Source organism: Oncorhynchus keta, chromosome 35 (assembly GCF_023373465.1).
Source record: "Oncorhynchus keta strain PuntledgeMale-10-30-2019 chromosome 35, Oket_V2, whole genome shotgun sequence".
In the NCBI taxonomy this organism is placed as follows: Eukaryota; Metazoa; Chordata; class Actinopteri; order Salmoniformes; family Salmonidae; genus Oncorhynchus; species Oncorhynchus keta.
This window is the reverse complement of record NC_068455.1, coordinates 45,287,657-45,308,031: the sequence shown is the minus strand read 5'-3', so window position 1 is coordinate 45,308,031 and position 20,375 is coordinate 45,287,657. Positions and strand designations below refer to the sequence as shown.

Genomic DNA, 20,375 nt, shown 5'->3' with positions numbered 1-20,375 from the left:
TTATAAGAGGCCAACAGTACTTCAACAGTTTCAGAATGATAACTTCCAAAATGAGTGTGCTACATGACATTTATCATGAAGTCACCCAGGTGTCCCACACAAGTAGCCCAAATGTACCCAAGTGGCCAAATTGGTGAAGGTATACATTTTGAAACAAATAACTATATACAAAATAACAAAATGGTATTCTAACACCCCCCCAAAAAAAAAAAAAATAAATGAAGAAAAAAATGTTATATATATATATACATTTACAAAATAACATGGGTAACTATTTACACACTTTCAATATTTGGAAGACCCTCAGTCCTCTATCAAATCAAATCAATTTATATAGCCCCAGCCTAAAACCCCAAACAGCAAGCAATGCAGGTGTAGAAGCACAGTGGCTAGGAAAAACTCCCTAGAAAGGAAAAAACCTAGGAAGAAACCTAGAGAGGAACCAGGCTATGAGGGGTGGCCAGTCCTCTTCTGGCTGTGCCGGGTGGAGATCACAGTGGTTGTAGAGGGTGCAACATGACAGCAACTCAAGAGTAAAAATTAACAGTTTAGGGTTCCATAGCCGCAGGCAGAACAGTTGAAACTGGAACAGCAGCAAGGCCAGGTGGACTGGGGACAGCAAGGAGTCATTATGGCAGGTAGTCCTGAAGCATGGTCCAAGGGCTCAGGTCCTCTGAGAGAAAGGAGAGAAAGAGAGAGCAGACTTAAATTCACACAAGACACCGGATAAGACAGGAAAAGTACTCCAGATATAACATACTGACCCTAGCCCCCACCCACTTTGCATAACCCCACCAACTTTGCCAAAACTCTAGACAATATTCTGCTGCTGATGCCAGATGCCATAGCAGTCTCTTTCTGATGTAAAGCAAAGGGTCACTGAGCATGTGGTGCATGTGATGGGAGACTTCATCTTGCAAACAACACAGCAACGCCTCCATGCTGTGCCCTTTTGTCCCTTAGGCACATCCATGCCTGCACAAATATATTTGGGCAGATGAACACTTGTGGCAGGAGCAGAAAGGACATGGCTTGGTGCAGTGGTGCTGTAGCCAGCAAGCTCCTTCATGCTCCCACTAATGTAGACTGATTGGAGGAAGCATGCCGGCTGTGTTGAGATGTATGGGTTTGCAATCTACACAATACCATTTTATATAAAATGAAATGGGTAAAGTACACGTTAGCTAGTCATTGTGAGTGAGGGTCTGTTTGTTTGTATGAGAACGACCATAGCCTTTGTCTGTGTTTGTGTGTATATATATATATATATTCCATTTTATATAAAATGGTATTGTGTAGAATGCAAACCATGATGTTTGATAAATAAACAGCGGAAGATTCAAGTCACCGAAATACTGCGTGCGTAATAAGCTTTGCTCCTTCGCGGTAGAATTGGCAATGGCGAAAGAACGGTCCTTACGCCAGCGTTCAATGGTAAGGTTTGTCTTACAACAAAGAATCATGGGATATTGCCGTTTACCTCTGCTCATTGGCTATCTACCCAGCTAGATTTGAAGACGATCAGTGGTCATTGGGTAAAAAGACAGTCAATCAACGAGACAATGGTCATATAATTGGTGCACAATGGGCTCGTCACCTGTTGTCTTCCAATCGGTTTTCCAGGTCAATACGTCCCCCAAAATGACCCATCAGGTTTGGTTGTGTTAAAAACAAACAGTTGATTGCAGGGAAATCAAACATGACTGGATAAAGTCAGGGAAAGTCTGTCTATTTTACGTTGGATGTTATGTCGAAAATTGAATGTCACGAAATTCAACGAGATAAGCGTTCACAAAATGTTTTGTGTTAGGCTATAAAAAATTGATTTAACCGAACAAAAGACCATTCATTGTGTAACAATGAGCCTTGGGATTGCAACCAGAATAAGATCTTCAAAGGTAAACGATTTATTTCAATGCAATATGTGATTTTGTTACGCAAGTGCTGGCTGAATAAGTAGTTTGATATGGGGGTCTGTGCTCAGATTATCGGAGCGTATTCTTTCGCAATAAATCATTTTTAAAAATCTGACAACGCAGTTGGATTAGCAAGATTCTAGGATTTCGAACCATGTGAGACTCTTGTATTTTCATGAATGTTTAATACGACTATTTACATAGCGATCACCTATGTTGTCGAATTTAATCCCGCTAACGGGTTCGGTGCGCAGAGAGGTTAAAGGAATTTTATTCCTATATGTTTAACAACCAATTCAATTAGAACACTCTGCACATTTCTAAGAATTTGTAAGATACTTATTTGCATAAAATGGACAGAGACCAGTCTCAAAATCAATCAATAGCGTTTATTCTCGAGAGTACTGCCCATGGTACAATTTACAACAGGTTATATACTAAAAATGACGTCATTGGTTTTAAACTGTCCTTTCTCCACTCCGATACAATGGCAGTATAGTTCAAGCCTTCCCAGATTGTCCACCACCTGCTAAATAATCTACTACTAGCCAATGGTCTCTCCTCTCCCTGTGTAGAGACACGATGTCCTGTAAGGAACACAGCATTCCAGCCAGTCTGACGATAGCTCCATTAGTTTCTAACAAGGAACAGACAGTCCTTCTAATTCTGAATGAAAACTACACACATTACATTCAGTATTATGATTATAATAAGATTCATACATCCATACAGTAACATAGTAGTATTCTGTTCAGTCATATTTCGGATTGAAATGTGTACATAATTTAGTCATTATTCATAAAAATCCCTTAACATATCCACCCCATGATTAAATAGTATACATCCAATCACACATCTAGTTTTATTAAAAATATTAAAAGGCATACATCTATTTTTATTAGAAATATTTCTCAAACCACCTAACAGAAACCAATATTTGCATTCACACCGACTGTTTTAGGCCTACATCAGAATCAGAACTCTTCTTATCAGGATTTTTGTTACAATCTTCATCAAAGAAACAGTCTAACATCAAAACAAGATGCAACCTAAAATCTCTAAACATCAAAAATGGTCTTATAGGTTCCTCACATGTGAAGGATCCAGATTCATTAATCTACTAGGTCTAAGGCATGTATTCATCATTCCACTGGTCAGAGCTTGGAATCAGTCCATATCTCACCATCTGTTGTCTCATTGATTTCTCCAGAGTCCTGGAATTGAGAACCTTTCACAACGGAATCATCCTCACAAAACGAACACAGTCACACAGGTGAAGGTAGCCCATAATAAGGTGACCATGACATTTTTCCATTTTACAAACATACTGTCAATACAATTAGTCAGAGAAGTGTCCACCCCAGAGTTTTCTGCCAGCTCGTGAGCTAGGGTGGTTAACCCAGCCAGGGCCTTGGTCACTGATCCATCCGGAGCTGTGTCATCGGAGATGAAATTACAACATTCTGCGCAGAATCTCATACACCCCCCACCCTTTTCAGCCAGTAGCATATCTAATGCGACTCTATTCTGCCAAGCCATCAGGCTGGTCGCTTTAGTCTGCGCTGCCAATCCCCCCGTGCAACCCCAATGTTATCAATATATACTCTCTTGTCAAAAGACCCAGATGGAGTACCTCTTTTCTCCTGTTTGGCCAACTTCATGTCATGGTGTTGAATGAGTGTGAAAGGCATTCCCAATGCACGGGAGCGCATAGGCCTGTCCATTCCGTAGGTACATTTAGCCATAACATCATTCCCCCACACAACCACCAGATGTCAGCCCTGGGCCACTTAATCTTATTGAAATCCCCAGAGCTCAACCAGCCTGTCAGATCCCTCATAGTCTCATCAATCGTAACATTCTCTGTCCTATTGCAGGTACTAACTTCCCCTACATAATATAATAATAATAATAATAATATATGCCATTTAGCAGACGCTTTTGCAGGACTTACAGTCATGTGTGCAAACATTCTACGTATGGGTGGTCCCGGGGATCGAACCCACTACCCTGGCGTTACAAGCGCCATGCTCTACCAACTGAGCTACAGAAGGACCACTACTGTACCGGGCCAAACAGTAAAAGTCTCCTCCTGCCACTGTAAAGGGAGGAAACCTCTATTTAAGGGGAACCTGTGGATATAAATAGTGCAGATGAATGCAATTGTCATTATCTGGCATTCCTGCTTTCATGAACAGCTTTACCATACAGGTGAATTAACTCCATTAAACCGTTAGCTTTCTGACATGGCACATATTGCACTTTTACTTTCTTCTCCAACACTTTATTTTTGCATTATTTAAACCAAATTGAACATGTTTAATTACTTATTTGAGGCTAAATTGATTTTATTGATGTAATATATTAAGGTAAAATAAGTGTTAATTCAGTATTGTTGTAATTGTCATTATTACGAATACATTTTAAAGAATTGTCCGTTTAATCGGTATCGGCTTTTTCTGGTCCTCCAATAATCGGTATCGGCGGTGAAAAAATCATAATCGGTCGACCTCTACTCTGTACATCGATGTAGATATTCCATAACAAATCTGCCGTTGCCAGCTACAATAGTCATTTACAACATTAACAACACTGTATTTCTGACCAATTTGATGTTATTTTAATGGACAAAAAATGTGCTTTTCTTTCTAAAACAAGGACATTTCTAAGTGACCCCAAACTTTTGAACGGTAGTGTACATAACATGAGCAAGTCTACTTTTGGTAAGCTTCCCAGTAAAGCATTAAAAACAGTCAAGCAACCCAGAAAAGTGCTGAAAGTAGCCCATATGAACATATGTGGACTAAGAAACAAGGTTCATTAAGTCAATAATTTACTTGTACCATGTGACATTCATATTCTGACTATCCCTGAAACTCACTTAGACATTACCTTTGATGATGCAGTGGGAGCAATACATGGTTATAACATCCACCGGAAATACAGAAATGCCAATGGGGTGGTATTCTGAACCACATTCCTGTTAACTTTTTATGACTGCAGGGGCAGTATTGAGTAGCTTGGATAAAAGCTGCCCATATCAAACGGCCTGCACCGTAGTCATAGTTGCTAATATTTGCTTATTATTAGTAGTATTGGATAGAAAACACTCTGAAGTTTCAAAATTTCTTTGAATTATGTCTGTGAGTATAACAGAACTCATATAACAGGCAAAAAACTGAGAATTTCACTTCCTGTTTTTTTGTGGCAGATTTTCAACCAAGGTCTCATTGACATTACAGCGAGATGTGGATGAGTTTTCACTTCCTACGCCTTCCACTATATGTCAGCAGTCAATATAACTTTGTCTGATGACTAATGTGAATGGGGGTCGATTGACACAGGAAATAGTCACCACAGCCATGAGTGGACTATGCTTTCACCAGGCGCATTCACAGGGGGAAGGACTTGCGTTCCACTGCTCATCTGAAGTAATTCTAATTCTCCGGTTGGAACGTTATTCAAGATATATGTAAACAACATTCTAAAGATTGGTTCAGTACATCGTTTGACGTGTTTCTACAGACTGTTACGGAACTTTTGGACATTTCGTCACGTTATAGTGGACCCGCTTTGTGACTTTGGAATTGTTTACCAAACGTGCTAACCAAAGTAGCTAATTGGATTTTTGAACAAATCAAGCATTTATTGTGTACCTGGGATTTCTAGAACTGCATTCTGATGAAGTTCATCAAAGGTAAGGAAACATGTATCATATATTTTCTGGTTTCTGTTGACTCCAACATGGAGGTTAATTTGGCTACTGTTCTGAGCGCCGTCTGAGATTATTGCATGGGTTGCTTTTTCCGTAAACCTTTTTAGAAATCTGACAAAGCGGTTGCATTAAGGAGAGGTATATCTATAATTCCATGTGTATAACTTGTATTATCATCTATATTTATGATGAGTATTTCTGTTGAAACAATGTGGCTATGAAAAATCACTTGATGTTTTTGCAACTAGTGAATCTAACGCGCCAATGTAAACTCCAATTTTTTTATATAAATATGAACTTTATCAAACAAAACATGCATGTATTGTGTAACATGAAGTCCTATGAGTGTCATCTGATGAAGATAATTCAAGATTAGTGATTAGTTTTATTTATGCTTTTTGTGAATGCTATATTTTCCTGGAAAATGGCTGTGCTTATTGTGGTTTGGTGGAGACCTAACATAATAGTTTGTAGTGCTTTCGCTGAAAAGCATATTTGAATTCGAACACTTTGGTGGAACAAAAACGAGAATTGCTTTAACATGATATGTTTTAGGAATTGTAATTATGAGATTTCTGTGGTTCAAATTTGGCGCACTCTATTTTCACTGGTAGTTGTCATATCAATCCCGATATCGGGATTGCAGTCATAACAGGTTTTAAGCTTAGAGAGGATCTCATAACTTAAGGATCTGACCCTTTTTTATATTTTCAACTAAAATGACATACCCAAATCTAACTGCCTGTTGCTCAGGACCTGAAGCAAGGATATGCGTATTCTTGATAGCATTTAAGAATGATGGAGGCCACTGTGTTCTTGGGGACCTTCAATACTGCAGAAATGTTTTGGTACTCTTCCCCAGATCTGTGCCTCGATACAATCATGTCATGGAGCTATACGGCCAATTCCTTTGACATCATGGCTTGGTTCTTGCTCTGACAGGTGTGTGCCTTTCCAAATCATGTCCAATTAGTTGAATATACCACAGGTGGACTCCAATCAAGTTGTAGAAACATCTCAAGGATGATCAATGGAAACAGGATTCAACTGAGCTCAATTTTTAGTCTCATAGCAAAGGGTCTGAATACTTACATAAATAATGTATTTGTTTTTTATTATTTTCAAAATTTCTAAAAAACAGTTTTTGCTTTGTCATTATGGGGTATTGTGTTTGGATTGACGAGGAAAATATTTTATCCATTTTAGAATAAAGGTTGTAACATAACAAATTGTGTAGAAACGGAAGTGGTCTGAATATTTTCCGAATGCACTGTACATGTTATTAATCCAATCAGTTAGATTTTTTTGCACCCATTACTGAAATGGTTGTTCCAGTTTAAATGGCTAAGGTAGTCAGTCACCTTACAATTTTCCTTTCGCTTATAATCATTCTGATGCAGGTTGTAGGTGAATAATTTCCAATTGTTGGATATCATAACTCTGGCTGGATTCCAATAGGAATGAAACATCACTCTGGAAGCTAACATAATGTGACTTGCCGGTAGGGTTGCAAAATTCTGTTAACTTTCCTAGGTTTTCCAGACATTCCTGTACTCAGAGTGGATTTTCTGAGAATTTAGGGAAAGTTACTGGAGTTTTGCAACCCTGTTTGCAGGCCTGATGTAGGGTGTAAACCAAGAGATTCAGGCCACTGTATTAAAGTAAAACTAGGCATTATTGTTAAATCAATTACAGTAACAGTAATGCACACTGTAAAATACGATACTGTAACATACTGTTCCTTTTTACAGTAAGTTACTGTAAAAAAAATGTTTTTTTTAACGGTGTATTTCACCTGTAAGTTACTGTATTTTTTTATATTACCGTGAATTCAAAAGAAACGGTTTATAATGAGAATATGTACAGTTGAAGTCGGAAGTTTACATACACTTAGGTTGGAGTCATTAAAACTAGTTTTTCAACCACTCCACAAATTTCTTGTTAACAAGCAATAGTTTTGGCAAGTCGGTTAGGACATCTACTTTGTGCAGGACACAAGTCATTTTCCCAACAATTGTTTACAGACAGATTATTTCACTTGTAATTCACTGTATCACAATTCCAGTGGGTCAGAAGTTTACATACACTAAGTTGACTGTGCCTTTAAACAGCTTGGAAAATTCCAGAAAATGTTGTCATGGCTTTAGAAGCTTCTCTAAGGCTAATTGACATAATTTGAGTCAATTGGAGGTGTAGCTGTGGATGTATTTCAAGGCCTACCTTCAATCTCAGTGCCTCTTTGCTTGACATCATGGGAAAATGAAATGAAATCAGCCAAGACCTCAGAAAGAAATAGCTTCATCCTTGGGAGCAATTTCCAAATGCTTGAAGGTACCAACTTCACCTGTACACACAATGGTATGCAATCATAAACACCATGAGACCACGCAGCCGTCATACCGCTCAGGAAGGAGACGCTTTCTGTCTCCTAGAGACACTTTGGTGCGAAAAGTGCAAATCAATCCCAAAACAACAGCAAAGGACCTTGTGAAGATGCTGGAGGAAACAGGTTCAAAAGTATCTATATCCATAGTAAAACGAGTCCTATATGTACATAACCTGAAAGGCCGCTCAGCAAGGAAGAAGTCACTGCTCCAAAACTGCCATAAAAAAGCCAGACTACGGTTTGCAGCTGCACATGGGGACAAAGATCGTACTTTTTGGAGAAATGTCCTCTGGTCTGATGAAACAAAAATAGAACTGTTTGGCCATAATGACCATCGTTATGTTTGGAGGAAAAAAGGGGAGGCTTGCAAGCCAAAGAACAGTATATACATAAAACGAGTAATGTTAGATACTCACAGACATCATTCAAACAGTTTTAGAAACTTCAGAGTATTTTCTCTCCAATAGTAATAATAATATGCATATATTAGCAACTGGGACAGAGTAGGAGGCAGTTCACTATGGGCATGCAATTCATCCAAAGTGAAAATGCTGCCCCCTATCCCTAAAAAGTTAAGGAGAAGTATTTTTCTAATTCTGTGAATAACACTTGTATCTTATATTAAAGTTTATGATGACTATTTCTGTAAATTCATGTGGCTCTCTGCAAAATCACCGGATGTGTTGGAAGCAAAACATTACTGAACGTAACGAGCCAATGTAAAATGAGATTTTTGGATATAAATATGCACTTTATCGAACAAAACATACATGTATTGTGTAACATGAAGTCCTATGAGTGTCATCTGATCAAAGGTTAGTGATTCGCTGTAAAGCCTTTCTGAAAGCGGACACGATGGGTAGATTAACAAGAAGTTCATCTTTCATTTATTTGGTGTATTGCACTTGTTAATGTATGAAAGTTACATCTTTCAACTAAAAAAATGGAATTCTGCGTGCTGCCTTTTCAGCGGAATGTTGTCGAGGGGTGCCTCTAGCCATAATTAAGCTAGGGAGACAGCCAACCTAACTTATGCATTGAATTACCGTTACTACATGTGCTTAAGAGAACCCAATATATTATTCAGTCTCATATCTAGGCAGGTTGCAGAAAGAAAGGGAAGTGCTCTCAGCAGAAAAGGAAAATTAACTTCTAATAAACTTACATCTAATAAACTTAGATTGGGGTACAAAACACAACAGTGAAAATAAACAGAAACTAAACACACACACGTTTGTTTTTCTAGCCTCGTGGCGACCATTTTTTTCTCCTATTTTTCCTTACCCCTAACCCTAAACCTATCCCTAATTGTAACCCTTACCCTAACTCCTAATTTTAAAATAGCCTTTGTCCTCATGGGGATGTGGGAAATGTCCCCACAAGGATAGAATAACAAGACACACACACACACACACACACACACACACACACACACACACACACACACACACACACACACACACACACACACACACACACACACACACACACACACACCTCCAAAGCCCCTCAATTAGCTCTATTCTCCCCTCTCTACCCCAACATGTAGGTACCCTGGACGTGTGGCTGAGGGTGAAGAGCATCGCCTCTGTGGACACTAAGGTCTGGAGCCTGATTGGGAACCAGGGTCCTGACTGGAACCAGGCCAACATCATTGTCAACCCCAGCGGACCCTTCCAGGTAAGGCCGTCCACGAGTATGCCTGGACAAAAATGTACCGTACTGACAAAATATTCCAATGACTGCTTTAGATTTCATCAGGATTCTGGAAAATTTTTAATTTTAAAGTTTTCTTGAACTTGAGTTCAAGAAACTTCCACATCACATTGTAGGGGGATGACTACTAATGTAAAAAATGAAATCAAAAACAATTCTGACACAAGGTTTGCTCACACTTTATTTGGATAGTCCGGATAGTCCAAAAAAAGTTTTAACCAAGGTTTTTACAGGACGCCGATGATTTATGATGAGAATGCGTAATCTACAGAATGTTCAGTGCTTTTTTTGTACAGAATAAAGTCATTTGTAAACAAAAACAAATAGCAAAAATTTGCAAAAATGTAAATATGTTTTACCAAATGCAGTCGTCCTGCCCATACCTGGTCATGAGTAAGCCTGATATTCTTGGTTGGCACGCTATGGAGGTCCACTCGGCTCCACAGGAACCTCAGTTGCACTTTACTCCCACTCATCCCTATGGAGGTCGGGCATGCTGAAGCGCTGACTCAGTGTACGGTGTGTGTAGTATGCAGTGATTACCGCTCAGGGCTCCATCTCATCTCCCCAGGTCCCCTGTTTGTGCTGAGTCAAGTCTATATATAGTGTGTGTGTGTGTGTGTGTGTGTGTGTGTGTGTGTGTGTGTGTGTGTGTGTGTGTGTGTGTGTGTGTGTGTGTGTGTGTGTGTGTGTGTGTGTGTGTGTGTGTGTGTGTGTTTCTGAGTGAGTGAGTGGGTGTGCATGCATGTGTGTGTTTGTGTGTGTATATGCGTGTGTGTGTGTACATCTGTGTCTTATCTGGGTCATTGTAAGAGTTTGGATATACGGCTCTTATGTATGTGTATATGCCTGTATTTGAACGTGTGTATTTACAGTAGAGGAACATGCACATATTGGTTTGCCAGTCAGCAACCTGCTATTTGGAATATTGCATAATACAAACAAAGTAGTCATTCCTTACGCAAGGCAATCAAACAGGCAAAACGTCAGTATAGAGATAAAGTTGAGTAACAATTCACAGGCTCAGACACGAGACATATGTGGTAGGGTCTACAGAGAATCACGGACTACAAAATAAATACTAGCCATGTCGCGGACAAAGACATCTTGCTTCCGTACATGCTAAACACTTTCTCTGCCCACTTTGAGGATAACACAGTGCTAACACCGCTGCCCGCTACCAAGGACTGTGGGCTCTCATTCTCCGTGGTCAACATAAGACATTTAAACGTGTTAACCCTAGCAAGGCTGCGGGCCCAGGTGGCATCCCTAGCTGCGTCCTCAGAGCATGTGCAGACCAGCTGGCCGGTGTGTTTACAGACATATTAATTCTCTCCCTATCCCAGTCTGCTGTCCCCACCATTGTTCCTGTACCCAAGAATACAAAGGTAACTGAACTAAATGACTATCGCCCCGTAGCATTCACCTCTGTCATCATGAAGTACTTTGAGAGACCAGTCAAGGATCACATCACCTCCATCTTACCTGTCACCCTAGACCCACTTCAATTTGCTTACCGCCCCAATATGTCTACAGACGATGCAATCGGTATCACGCTACACACTGCCCTATCCCATCTGGACAAGAGGAATAGCTATGTAAGAATGCTGTTCATTGACTATGGCTCAGCATTCAACACTATGGTGCCCTCCAAGTTCATCTGTAAGCTCGAGGCCCTGCGTCCGAACCCCGCCCTGTGCAACTTGGTCCTGAACTTCCTGAGGGGCTGCCTGTTGAAGGAATTCTAAATTCCTCTGTTTTATTTCCCAATCAAAATTAAACACTCTGTCAATGCATTTAAGGGTTTGTAAGACCCTATATTTTATAAGAATGGACAGAGCCCCGGTCTTAAAAGTCAGGTAACAGTGTTTAATTCAAGAGAGTACTAAGTTCATACACATTTTGCCACAGGTTATAAACTGAAAATGACGTCAGCGTTTTCTAAATGTTCCGTCTCTTCTTGACACTGGCAGAAAGGTCCTATAGCTCTCAAGCCTTCCCTCCTCGCCTAGAGCCAAGGTCAGCCAGTGTAGATTAGCATTCTAGACAGTCTGGAGATAGTTCATTCATTTGTACAAAGGAACAGGCCGTCATTGTACTAAACTCCTGACTACATTATATTCAATACTGAGAGCAACAGAGAAAATTCATACATGTACAGTAACATAAGTCTTTTAATTCATCCTGATTGAAATGTATACGTAATTAGTCATTATAGATTAAAAAAAAGTCCCTTTACACCGCCCCCAGGTGATGAAGGTAGGAAACAACACCTCCACTTCGCTGATCCTCAACACTGGGGCCCCACAAGGGTGCGTTCTCAGCCCTTTCCTGTACTGCCTATTCACCCATGACTGCATGGCCAAGCACACCGCCAACTCAATCATCAAGTTTGAGACGACACAACAGTAGTAGGCTTGATTACCAACAATGGCGAGACAGCCTACAGAGAGGAGGTGAGGGCTCTGGGACAGAGAGACTGAAAAGAAGCTTATATCTAAATGGCCATCAGACTGTTAAATAGCCATCAATATCACAGATAGGCTGCAGCCTATTTACACAAAATTATTGGCCACTTTAATAAATGGTACACTACTCACTTTACATATCTTGCATTACTCATCTCATATGTACAGTTGAAGTCGGAAGTTTACATACACCTTAGCCAAATACATTTAAAATCAGTTTTTCACAATTCCTGAATTTTAATCCGAGTAAGAATTCCCTGTCTTAGCTCAGTTAGGATCACCACTTACTTTTAAGAATGTGAAAGTTCAGAAAAATAGTAGAGAGAATGATTTATGTCAGCTTTTATTTTTTTTTATCACATTCCCAGTCAGTCAGGAGTTTACATACACTCAATTCATATTTGGTAGCATTGCCTTTAAATTGTTTAACTTGGGTCAAACGTTTCGGGTAGCCTTCCACAAGCTTCCCACAATAAGTTGGGTTAATTTTGGCTAATTGATTTGCAGTTTTTGCATCAAAGTACGTTCATCTCTAGGAGACAGAATTAGCCGAACAGAAGCGTCTAAAGCCATAACATAATTTTCTGGAATTTTCCAAGCTGTTTAACGGCACAGTCAACTTAACGTATGTAAACTTCTGACCCACTGGAATTGTGATACCGTGAATTATAAGTGAAATAATCTGTCTGTAAACAATTGTTGGGAAAATGACTTGTGTCTGTAATGGCGTTCTTCGTTTGTAGAAAGAGAGTCGGACCGAAATGCAGCTTGGTGGTTACTCATGACTTTAATGAAAAAAAGTGACACATGAAATAACAATACAAATACAAAACAACAAACGGAACGTGAAACCGAATTACAGCCTATCTGGTGAAACTACACAGAGACAGGAACAATCACCCACGAAATACACAGTGAAACCCAGGCTACCTAAATACGGTTCCCCATCAGAGACAACAAGAATCACCTGACTCTGATTGAGAACCACCTCAGGCAGCCAAGCCTATACTAGACACACCCCTAATCAACCACAATCCCAATGCCTGTCACACCCTGGCCTGAACAAATAATAAAGAAAACACAAAATACTAAGACCAAGGCGTGACAGAACCCCCCCCTAAGGTGCGGACTCCCGGACGCACCTCAAAACCATAGGGAGGGTCCGGGTGGGCGTCTGTCCATGGTGGCGGTTCCGGCTCGGGACGTGGACCCCACTCCATTAATGTCCTAGTTCCTCCCCTTCGCGTCCTGGGATAATCCACCCTCGCCGCCGACCATGGCCTAATAGTCCTCACCCAGAAACCCACTGAACTGAGGGGCAGCTCGGGACTGATGGGCAGCTCGGGACTGATGGGCAGCTCGGGACTGATGGGCAGCTCGGGACTGAGGGGCAGCTCGGGACTGAGGGGCAGCTCAGGACTGAGGGGCAGGGACTGAGGGGCAGGGAACTGAGGGGAAGAACTGAGGTGCAGCCCGGAACTGACCGAGGAAAGCAGTAAAAATCAAATCAAATCAAATTTTATTTGTCACATACACATGGACAGATGTTAAATGAGGGCGAAAGCTTCTAGGGACAATGAGGGTAATCTAACTAACAATTCCAAAACAGTCTTATACACGGGACTGAGTGGGGCAGTTCGGGACTGAGGGGCAAAGTAAACAAAGTGGCATAGTTAAAGTGGCTAGTGATACATGTGTTACATAAGGATGCAGTCGATGATGTAGAGTACAGTATATACATATGCATATGAGATGAATAATGTAGGGTAAGTAACTGATTGTTTAAAGGGCAGTGCATTATTAAAATGGCTGGAGTTGGGACTGAGGGGCAGCCACTCACACTGTTAGTGGTCTGTTTAACAGACTGAGATAGGGCAGTCCCCTTTGATGAACTGACCTCGCCTTCTGGGAAGAACAGGCAGTGGACTGATGGGAAGCCTTCCCAGTAGGTGTCCTGGAGGGCAGGTAGTTTGCCCCCGGTGATGCGTTGTGCAGCCCAGTACGAGAGGAAGCCCAGACTGAGGGGAAGCCCAGTACTGAGAGGAAGCCCAGTACTGAGAGGAAGCCCAGTACTGAGATGAAGCTCAGGTAGGTAGTAGGCTCCGGTAGATCCTGGCTGGCTGGCGGATCTGGAAGATTCAGGTTGACTAGCAGATCTGGGAGATTCTGGTTGACTGGCAGATCTGGTAGAATCTGGTTGACTGGCAGATCTAGAAGATCAAGGCTGACTGGCGGATCTAGCTGCTCTATGCAGGCTGACAGCTCCTTGCAGACTGACAGCTCTGACTGCTCCATGCAGGCTGACAGCACCCTGCAGATTGGCAGCTCCTTGTAGACTGACAGCTCCTTGCAGACTGACAGCTCCCTGCAGACTGGCAGCTCTTTGCAGACTGACAGTTCTGGTTGCTTCATGCAGACTGACAGCTCCCTGCAGACTGGCAGCTCAGGCTGCTCCGAACAGGCAGGAGGGAAGGAAGGCTCTGATAGCGCTGAACAGACAGGAGACTCCGGTAGCGCAGGAGAGGAGAAAGGCTCCGACAGCGCTGGAGAGGCGGGAGACTCCGACAGCACAGGAGAGGCGAGGCGCACTGTAGGCCTGATGCGTGGTGCTGGCACTGGTGATACTGGAGCGAGGACACGCACAGGAAGCCTGGTGCGGGGAGCTGCTACCGGAGGACTGGTGTGTGGAGGTGGCTCTGGATAGACCGGACCGTGCAGGCGCACTGGAGCTCTTGAGCACCGAGCCTGCCCAACCTTACCTGGCTCGATGCCCACTCTAGCCCGGCCAATACGAAGGGCTGGTATGAACCGCACCGGGCTATGCACCCGCACTGGAAACACCGTGCGCTCCATAGCATAACACGGTGTCTGCCCGGTCTCTCTAGCCCACCGGTAAGCACAGGGAGTTTGCGCAGGTCTCCTACCTGGCATAGCCATACTCCCTTTAAGCCCCCCCCCAATATTTTTTTGGGGCTGCTTTTCGGGCTTCCATCCGCGTCGCCGTGCTGCCTCCTCATACCAGCGCCTCTCCGCTTTACCCGCCTCTAGTTCTTCCTTGGGACGGCGATATTCTCCAGGCTGAGCCCAGGGTCCTTTTCCGTCTAATATCTCCTCCCAAGACCAGAAGTCCTTATATCGCTGCTCCTCACAATTAACAGGGAGAGTAGGCTCAGGTCTGACTCCTGACTCTGCTACTCTCTCCCTGAGCCCTCCCCCAATAAATATTTGGGGGTGACTTTCGGGTTTCGCTCTGCGCCGCCGTGTCTTTCTTTTCGACTCCATTCGCCTATAGCCCTCTTCGCACTGCTCCAGCGAATCCCAGGCGGGCTCCGGCATTCTCTCTGGGTCGGCCGCCCACCTGTCTATTTCTTCCCACGTCGTATACTCCAAGCCTCTGCTGTCCATAACGTCCTCCCTTCGCTGCTGCCTGTTAACACGCTGCTCGGTCCGAGAGCGGTGGGTGATTCTGTAACGGCGTTCTTCGTTTGTAGAAAGAGAGTCGGACCGAAATGCAGAGTGGTGGTTACTCATGACTTTAATGAAAAAAGGCGACACATGAAATAACAATACAAATACAAAACAACAAACGGAACGTGAAACCGAATTACAGCCTATCTGGTGAAACTACACAGAGACAGGAACAATCACCCACGAAATACACAGTGAAACCCAGGCTACCTAAATACGGTTCCCCATCAGAGACAACAAGAATCACCTGACTCTGATTGAGAACCGCCTCAGGCAGCCAAGCCTATACTAGACACACCCCTAATCAACCACAATCCCAATGCCTGCAAAAACCCCAATACGACAATACAATAAATCCATGTTACACCCTGGCCTGAACAAATAATTAAAGAAAACACAAAATACTAAGACCAAGGCGTGACAGTGTCATGGACAAAGTAGATATCCTAACCGACTTGCCAAAACTATAGTTTGTTAATAAGAAATTTGTGGAGTGGTTGAAAAACTAGTTTTAATGACTTCAACTGTATGTAATGTAGTAGAATGTTATGAACCGACAGGAGTCGTAGGAGCTAACTAACTATCTCCTAGCTATGTAATGTTAGAAGTTAGACAGAAGAACTCCCAGTGCTGCTTACATGAGATGCCATCATCACACAGTCATTCGTAGGTGTCCTTTATGGCTACCTTTGTGTCAGAATGAAAGGCTGAAAAGTATTGGTTGTAGCCAAACTGACACTCAAAAATGTGCGAAATTAATTTTGTTTTCAAATATATTTTTTCTTCTCAAAATATTTTTGGGAAATAAAATGCATAACATTTTGCACTCTATTACAAATATTTGATTGACCGATTTTTTTTTTTTTACTTTGAAGCCTCATTTTTGCTTTCAGAACAATTATTTTTGATTGAAAATAAAAGTGTTTTTCAGAGAAATTGTTTTTCATTGAAAATAACATAAAATAATATGTTGCAAGTTAGGGAGGGGTGCTAATAGCCAAACAATAGACTATTCAACCTTTACTGAAGAATAGTCTAATAGCCGAGCTAGGTGTGAAACCCCCCCCGTCTTATCACAGGCCAGATTTGCCCTAACGACCAAGGGGGAGTAAAGAGCACTGATTATGCTTTTAGGTCACAATGCACTACTGTGTCTCTAACTGACAATGAATGGCTAATATAAACCAAATAATAAACTAATAATTGTGCACGACTTCAAATGAACCAAGCAGGGAGCAGGGTTTAAAACCTCAACCTTCTTGCCTGAAGTCCAGCGAACTATCGACTGTACACCAAAAGCATGCTCAAGCCGCAGAGTCGATAGAGTGCGTCGTCACGGTAGCTTGCTACTCAATGTAATAAAGAAATCCCTTTTCAAATAAGTTACCTTACACGTTACGTTGGCTGACAATTTTTTAGCTATGCTGTCCTTACGAATCACATAGCATATCATTACAGCAGTATGTACTGGTATGTTAGCTATCTAGCTTACATTAATAGTTACACATGAAACTTGGCAGTATATTAACTATTGGCTATCTAACTACCCAACATGTATTGACTTGATTATTCCTGTCATTCTTAGCTTAGCTAAATGGTATAGTCATTGTGTGTTCTCAATGGACATTCAGGTCCTTTCATAAATTCGCTCTTGCTGTCTACTCCGATTTCAGAGCACTCTCGTCAAAAGCGTAATTAAATTGTTTCCAGCAGCACAATAACTCTCACCAACGCTCTGCTTAACACGAAAACTGCCTAACCAGCTCTGCTAGAGTGAGTAAAATGGTCAGAGGGGTCTCATTTGTGTCTGGAAGTAGCTAGCAAGCGAGCCAACGTTAGCTTGGGAGCTTGACTGCCGTTGTAAGGTCAGAACGCTCAAATCAACCCTACTCCTTGGCCCGAAGGTCCAGTGTGCGCTCCGAGAGCGAAACGGTCTTGTCAGATATGCGCGTAAATGGCTGTAAGGGAGTCCAGTGCAGGAGAGCAGATCTTGGGTAGCAAACGGAGCCTTTTATTTAGGCGAACCAAAAGCAAACGGCACAATGAACACAAAATAGCATGGGTTAACATAACCCAGCGCAACAGACTAACATGCACATAACATGAAACAGAATAAACAATACCACACAAAGACATGGGGGAATCAGCTGGTTAAATATACAACACATACTGAGGGAAATGAGAACCAGGTGTGTGGGAAAACAAGAAGACAAATGGAAAATGAAAAAATGGATCGGTAGTGGCTAGAAGACCGGCGACGTCAACCTCCGAGCACCGCCCGAACAAGGAGAGGCATAAGTCTAAATTTACCCAGGGGGTATTTCATTTTTAATGAAATAGAAACACTATAATATTCATAAAAATAATTAAGCAAGTACCAGTCAAAAGTTTGGAAACACCTACTCATTCCAGGATATTGCTATATTTTACAAATTTCCACACTCCAATGGTACCACACTCCAAGTGATCTAATACAATCATATGTTGTGCTTTAGCTGTAAATCATTTTTGAAATCGGACACGATGGGTAGAAGATGTTTATCTTTCATTTGCTGTATTGGACTTAATGTGTGAAAGTTACATATTTAAAAAAAAAAAATGAATTTCGCACACTGCCTTTTCAGCGGAATGTTGTCGAGGTATTCCGCTAGCGGAACCCCTGCGCTAGAAATATTAAGCATATTTCTATATGTTACTATTCAAATGTCAGATTAAGAATTCATATTTGATATTTCAAACATACCTAATAAATTAGTTGTTTTTCAACAATATTTTAACCTGCAGGAATATTTTCTAATTTATATCTCATGATTAGTTCCTAGGATAATGTATCTTTCAATACTTCTAAAATGGGGTACAGGTTTAAAACAAGTACAGATTTACCTTACTATCTTATCCTATATCATACAGAAAACTATCCACAGATTTGATTGCATACCATTTAAAAATTTTTCTTTTTTAGACAAAAACAAAGACACTTTGAAAGCTTTCTTCATAAGGTTTTTGCTTTCACACAGAAACAGTCATCCTTATTTTTGACAAATTGTCAGGACGGCTCTAGGTCATAAAATGAAGGTATCTTTGAGTTTTACGCCTCCAACGTGCCCCCTCATCAGGAAAATTCAGAGCCTACATAATAGACGCCTTTCTTAAACCCTTGTTGAAAAATAAGCATAAAACCCGTGTGTTTAGAAATATAGAATTGTTTAGAAAGTTTGGGAGGTTTGAGCTGGCCACACTCAGAAACTATTTACACAAACACATACAAAGTTATGTCCAGAATGTCAGCAGTTTATTTTTTGCACAGATATTCACAGAAGTAAAATAGTCTCAAATGTAGGCTACATTTGTCCTAGCGCTGAGGAAAGATTGACCCAACACAAGCAGTCATATTTTCTAACCGTAAACTACAATATGAATTAGCTAATAGCAATTACTATATATAATTAATCACAGAGCCATTGATTTAGGTAAAACTCTTTATAGAAATCGAAAGTAATCCACGACAATTTCAGCGCGCAGCCATGCTTTTTTCCTCACAGAAACCGAAGATAATAAGAGAAGACGAGATGAGTTTGGTCTGTTTGTAGTATGCATGTTGAAGGGGGTGTCAAGAGTTCACATGATTATGCTTTTCATTTTGTTATAACATATTTGCACTCCCAGAACTGTATGTCTCAAACTGCTACAAGCTGAATAGCTAATCATAATATAAACCAAAAAAATTTTACATAAACTAATGCATGAATCAGAATGCATGAGTTGTCACCTAGAATTGAAAACATGTGATTAAAATCTTCAAATGAACAAAACATTTTCTGATAGTGATTTATTGATACAAGGGAGCAGGGTTTAAAACCTCCCACTCTACGCCATTCAGTGTTGTTGTTTATGTATGTAGCTAGTGAGGTAAGCTGTAGCATTAACAATGTCTTTCAAAAGGAGACAACTCACAAATGTGGAAATTCTGGAGATTTTTTAAAATTCTGACAATGAGTCTGAAAGTCAGGAATCAGATTCTGACAATGACAGTGAGGAGCTGCCCCTCAACCTTGTAGCCATTGAGAACCCTGAATCTGAATTTCCCTTGTCAACTGAGGAAGTACCAGGTCCCTTTGAAGATGCTGGTGGTGATGGAGGCAGACCGACAGTGGATGAAGTACAGGAGTTCTGTGGTAGCTGGAAGGCCACCAGTCATTTCACCCCACCTGGCCCTGCTGTCTGCTTTGACGAGTCCCAGTCTGGAGTGCAACGCCCCTTGCCATTTCCAAATGAGGCAGAGTGCTTCAAGTTGTTTCTCACAGAGGAGCTGGTGGGAGAGATAGTTGAGGAGACCAATCGCTATGCCTTAGAGCTACAGGAGAAGAGAGAGCCAGGAGTGAGGGGGAAACTCGCTAAATGGGTGACAACCACAATTAGTGAAATGTATACCTTCCTGGTGACAGTCCTTCTCATGGGAATAGTAAAGAAGAACTCCCTAAGAGAATACTGGAGCACAGATCCTATGTTTGCAACTCCCTTCTTTGCCTCCCTCTTTTCCCAAGATCGCTTCCTAGTTCTGATGCGATGCCTGCATTTTGTCAACAATGCTACTGCCATCCTAAGTGACCCGTTATACAAAATAAGAAATGTTCTTATCAGCCTGACATCAGCATTTGGTCGGGTCTTTGTGCCATACAAGGACCTATGCATTGATGAGTCCCTGA

General features: G+C 41.5%; 1 protein-coding gene across 1 annotated transcript in view; it reads left to right on the top strand.

Moving 5' to 3' along the window:
• The window catches only part of LOC118369131 (MAM domain-containing glycosylphosphatidylinositol anchor protein 1), a 377,353-nt gene that overhangs the window by 324,906 nt on the left and 32,072 nt on the right, over window positions 1-20,375 (top strand). The window contains exon 17 of the mRNA XM_052497083.1: window positions 9,567-9,697. Coding sequence (XP_052353043.1) covers window positions 9,567-9,697 — 131 coding nt within the window. The remainder of the gene's footprint in view (window positions 1-9,566; window positions 9,698-20,375) is intronic.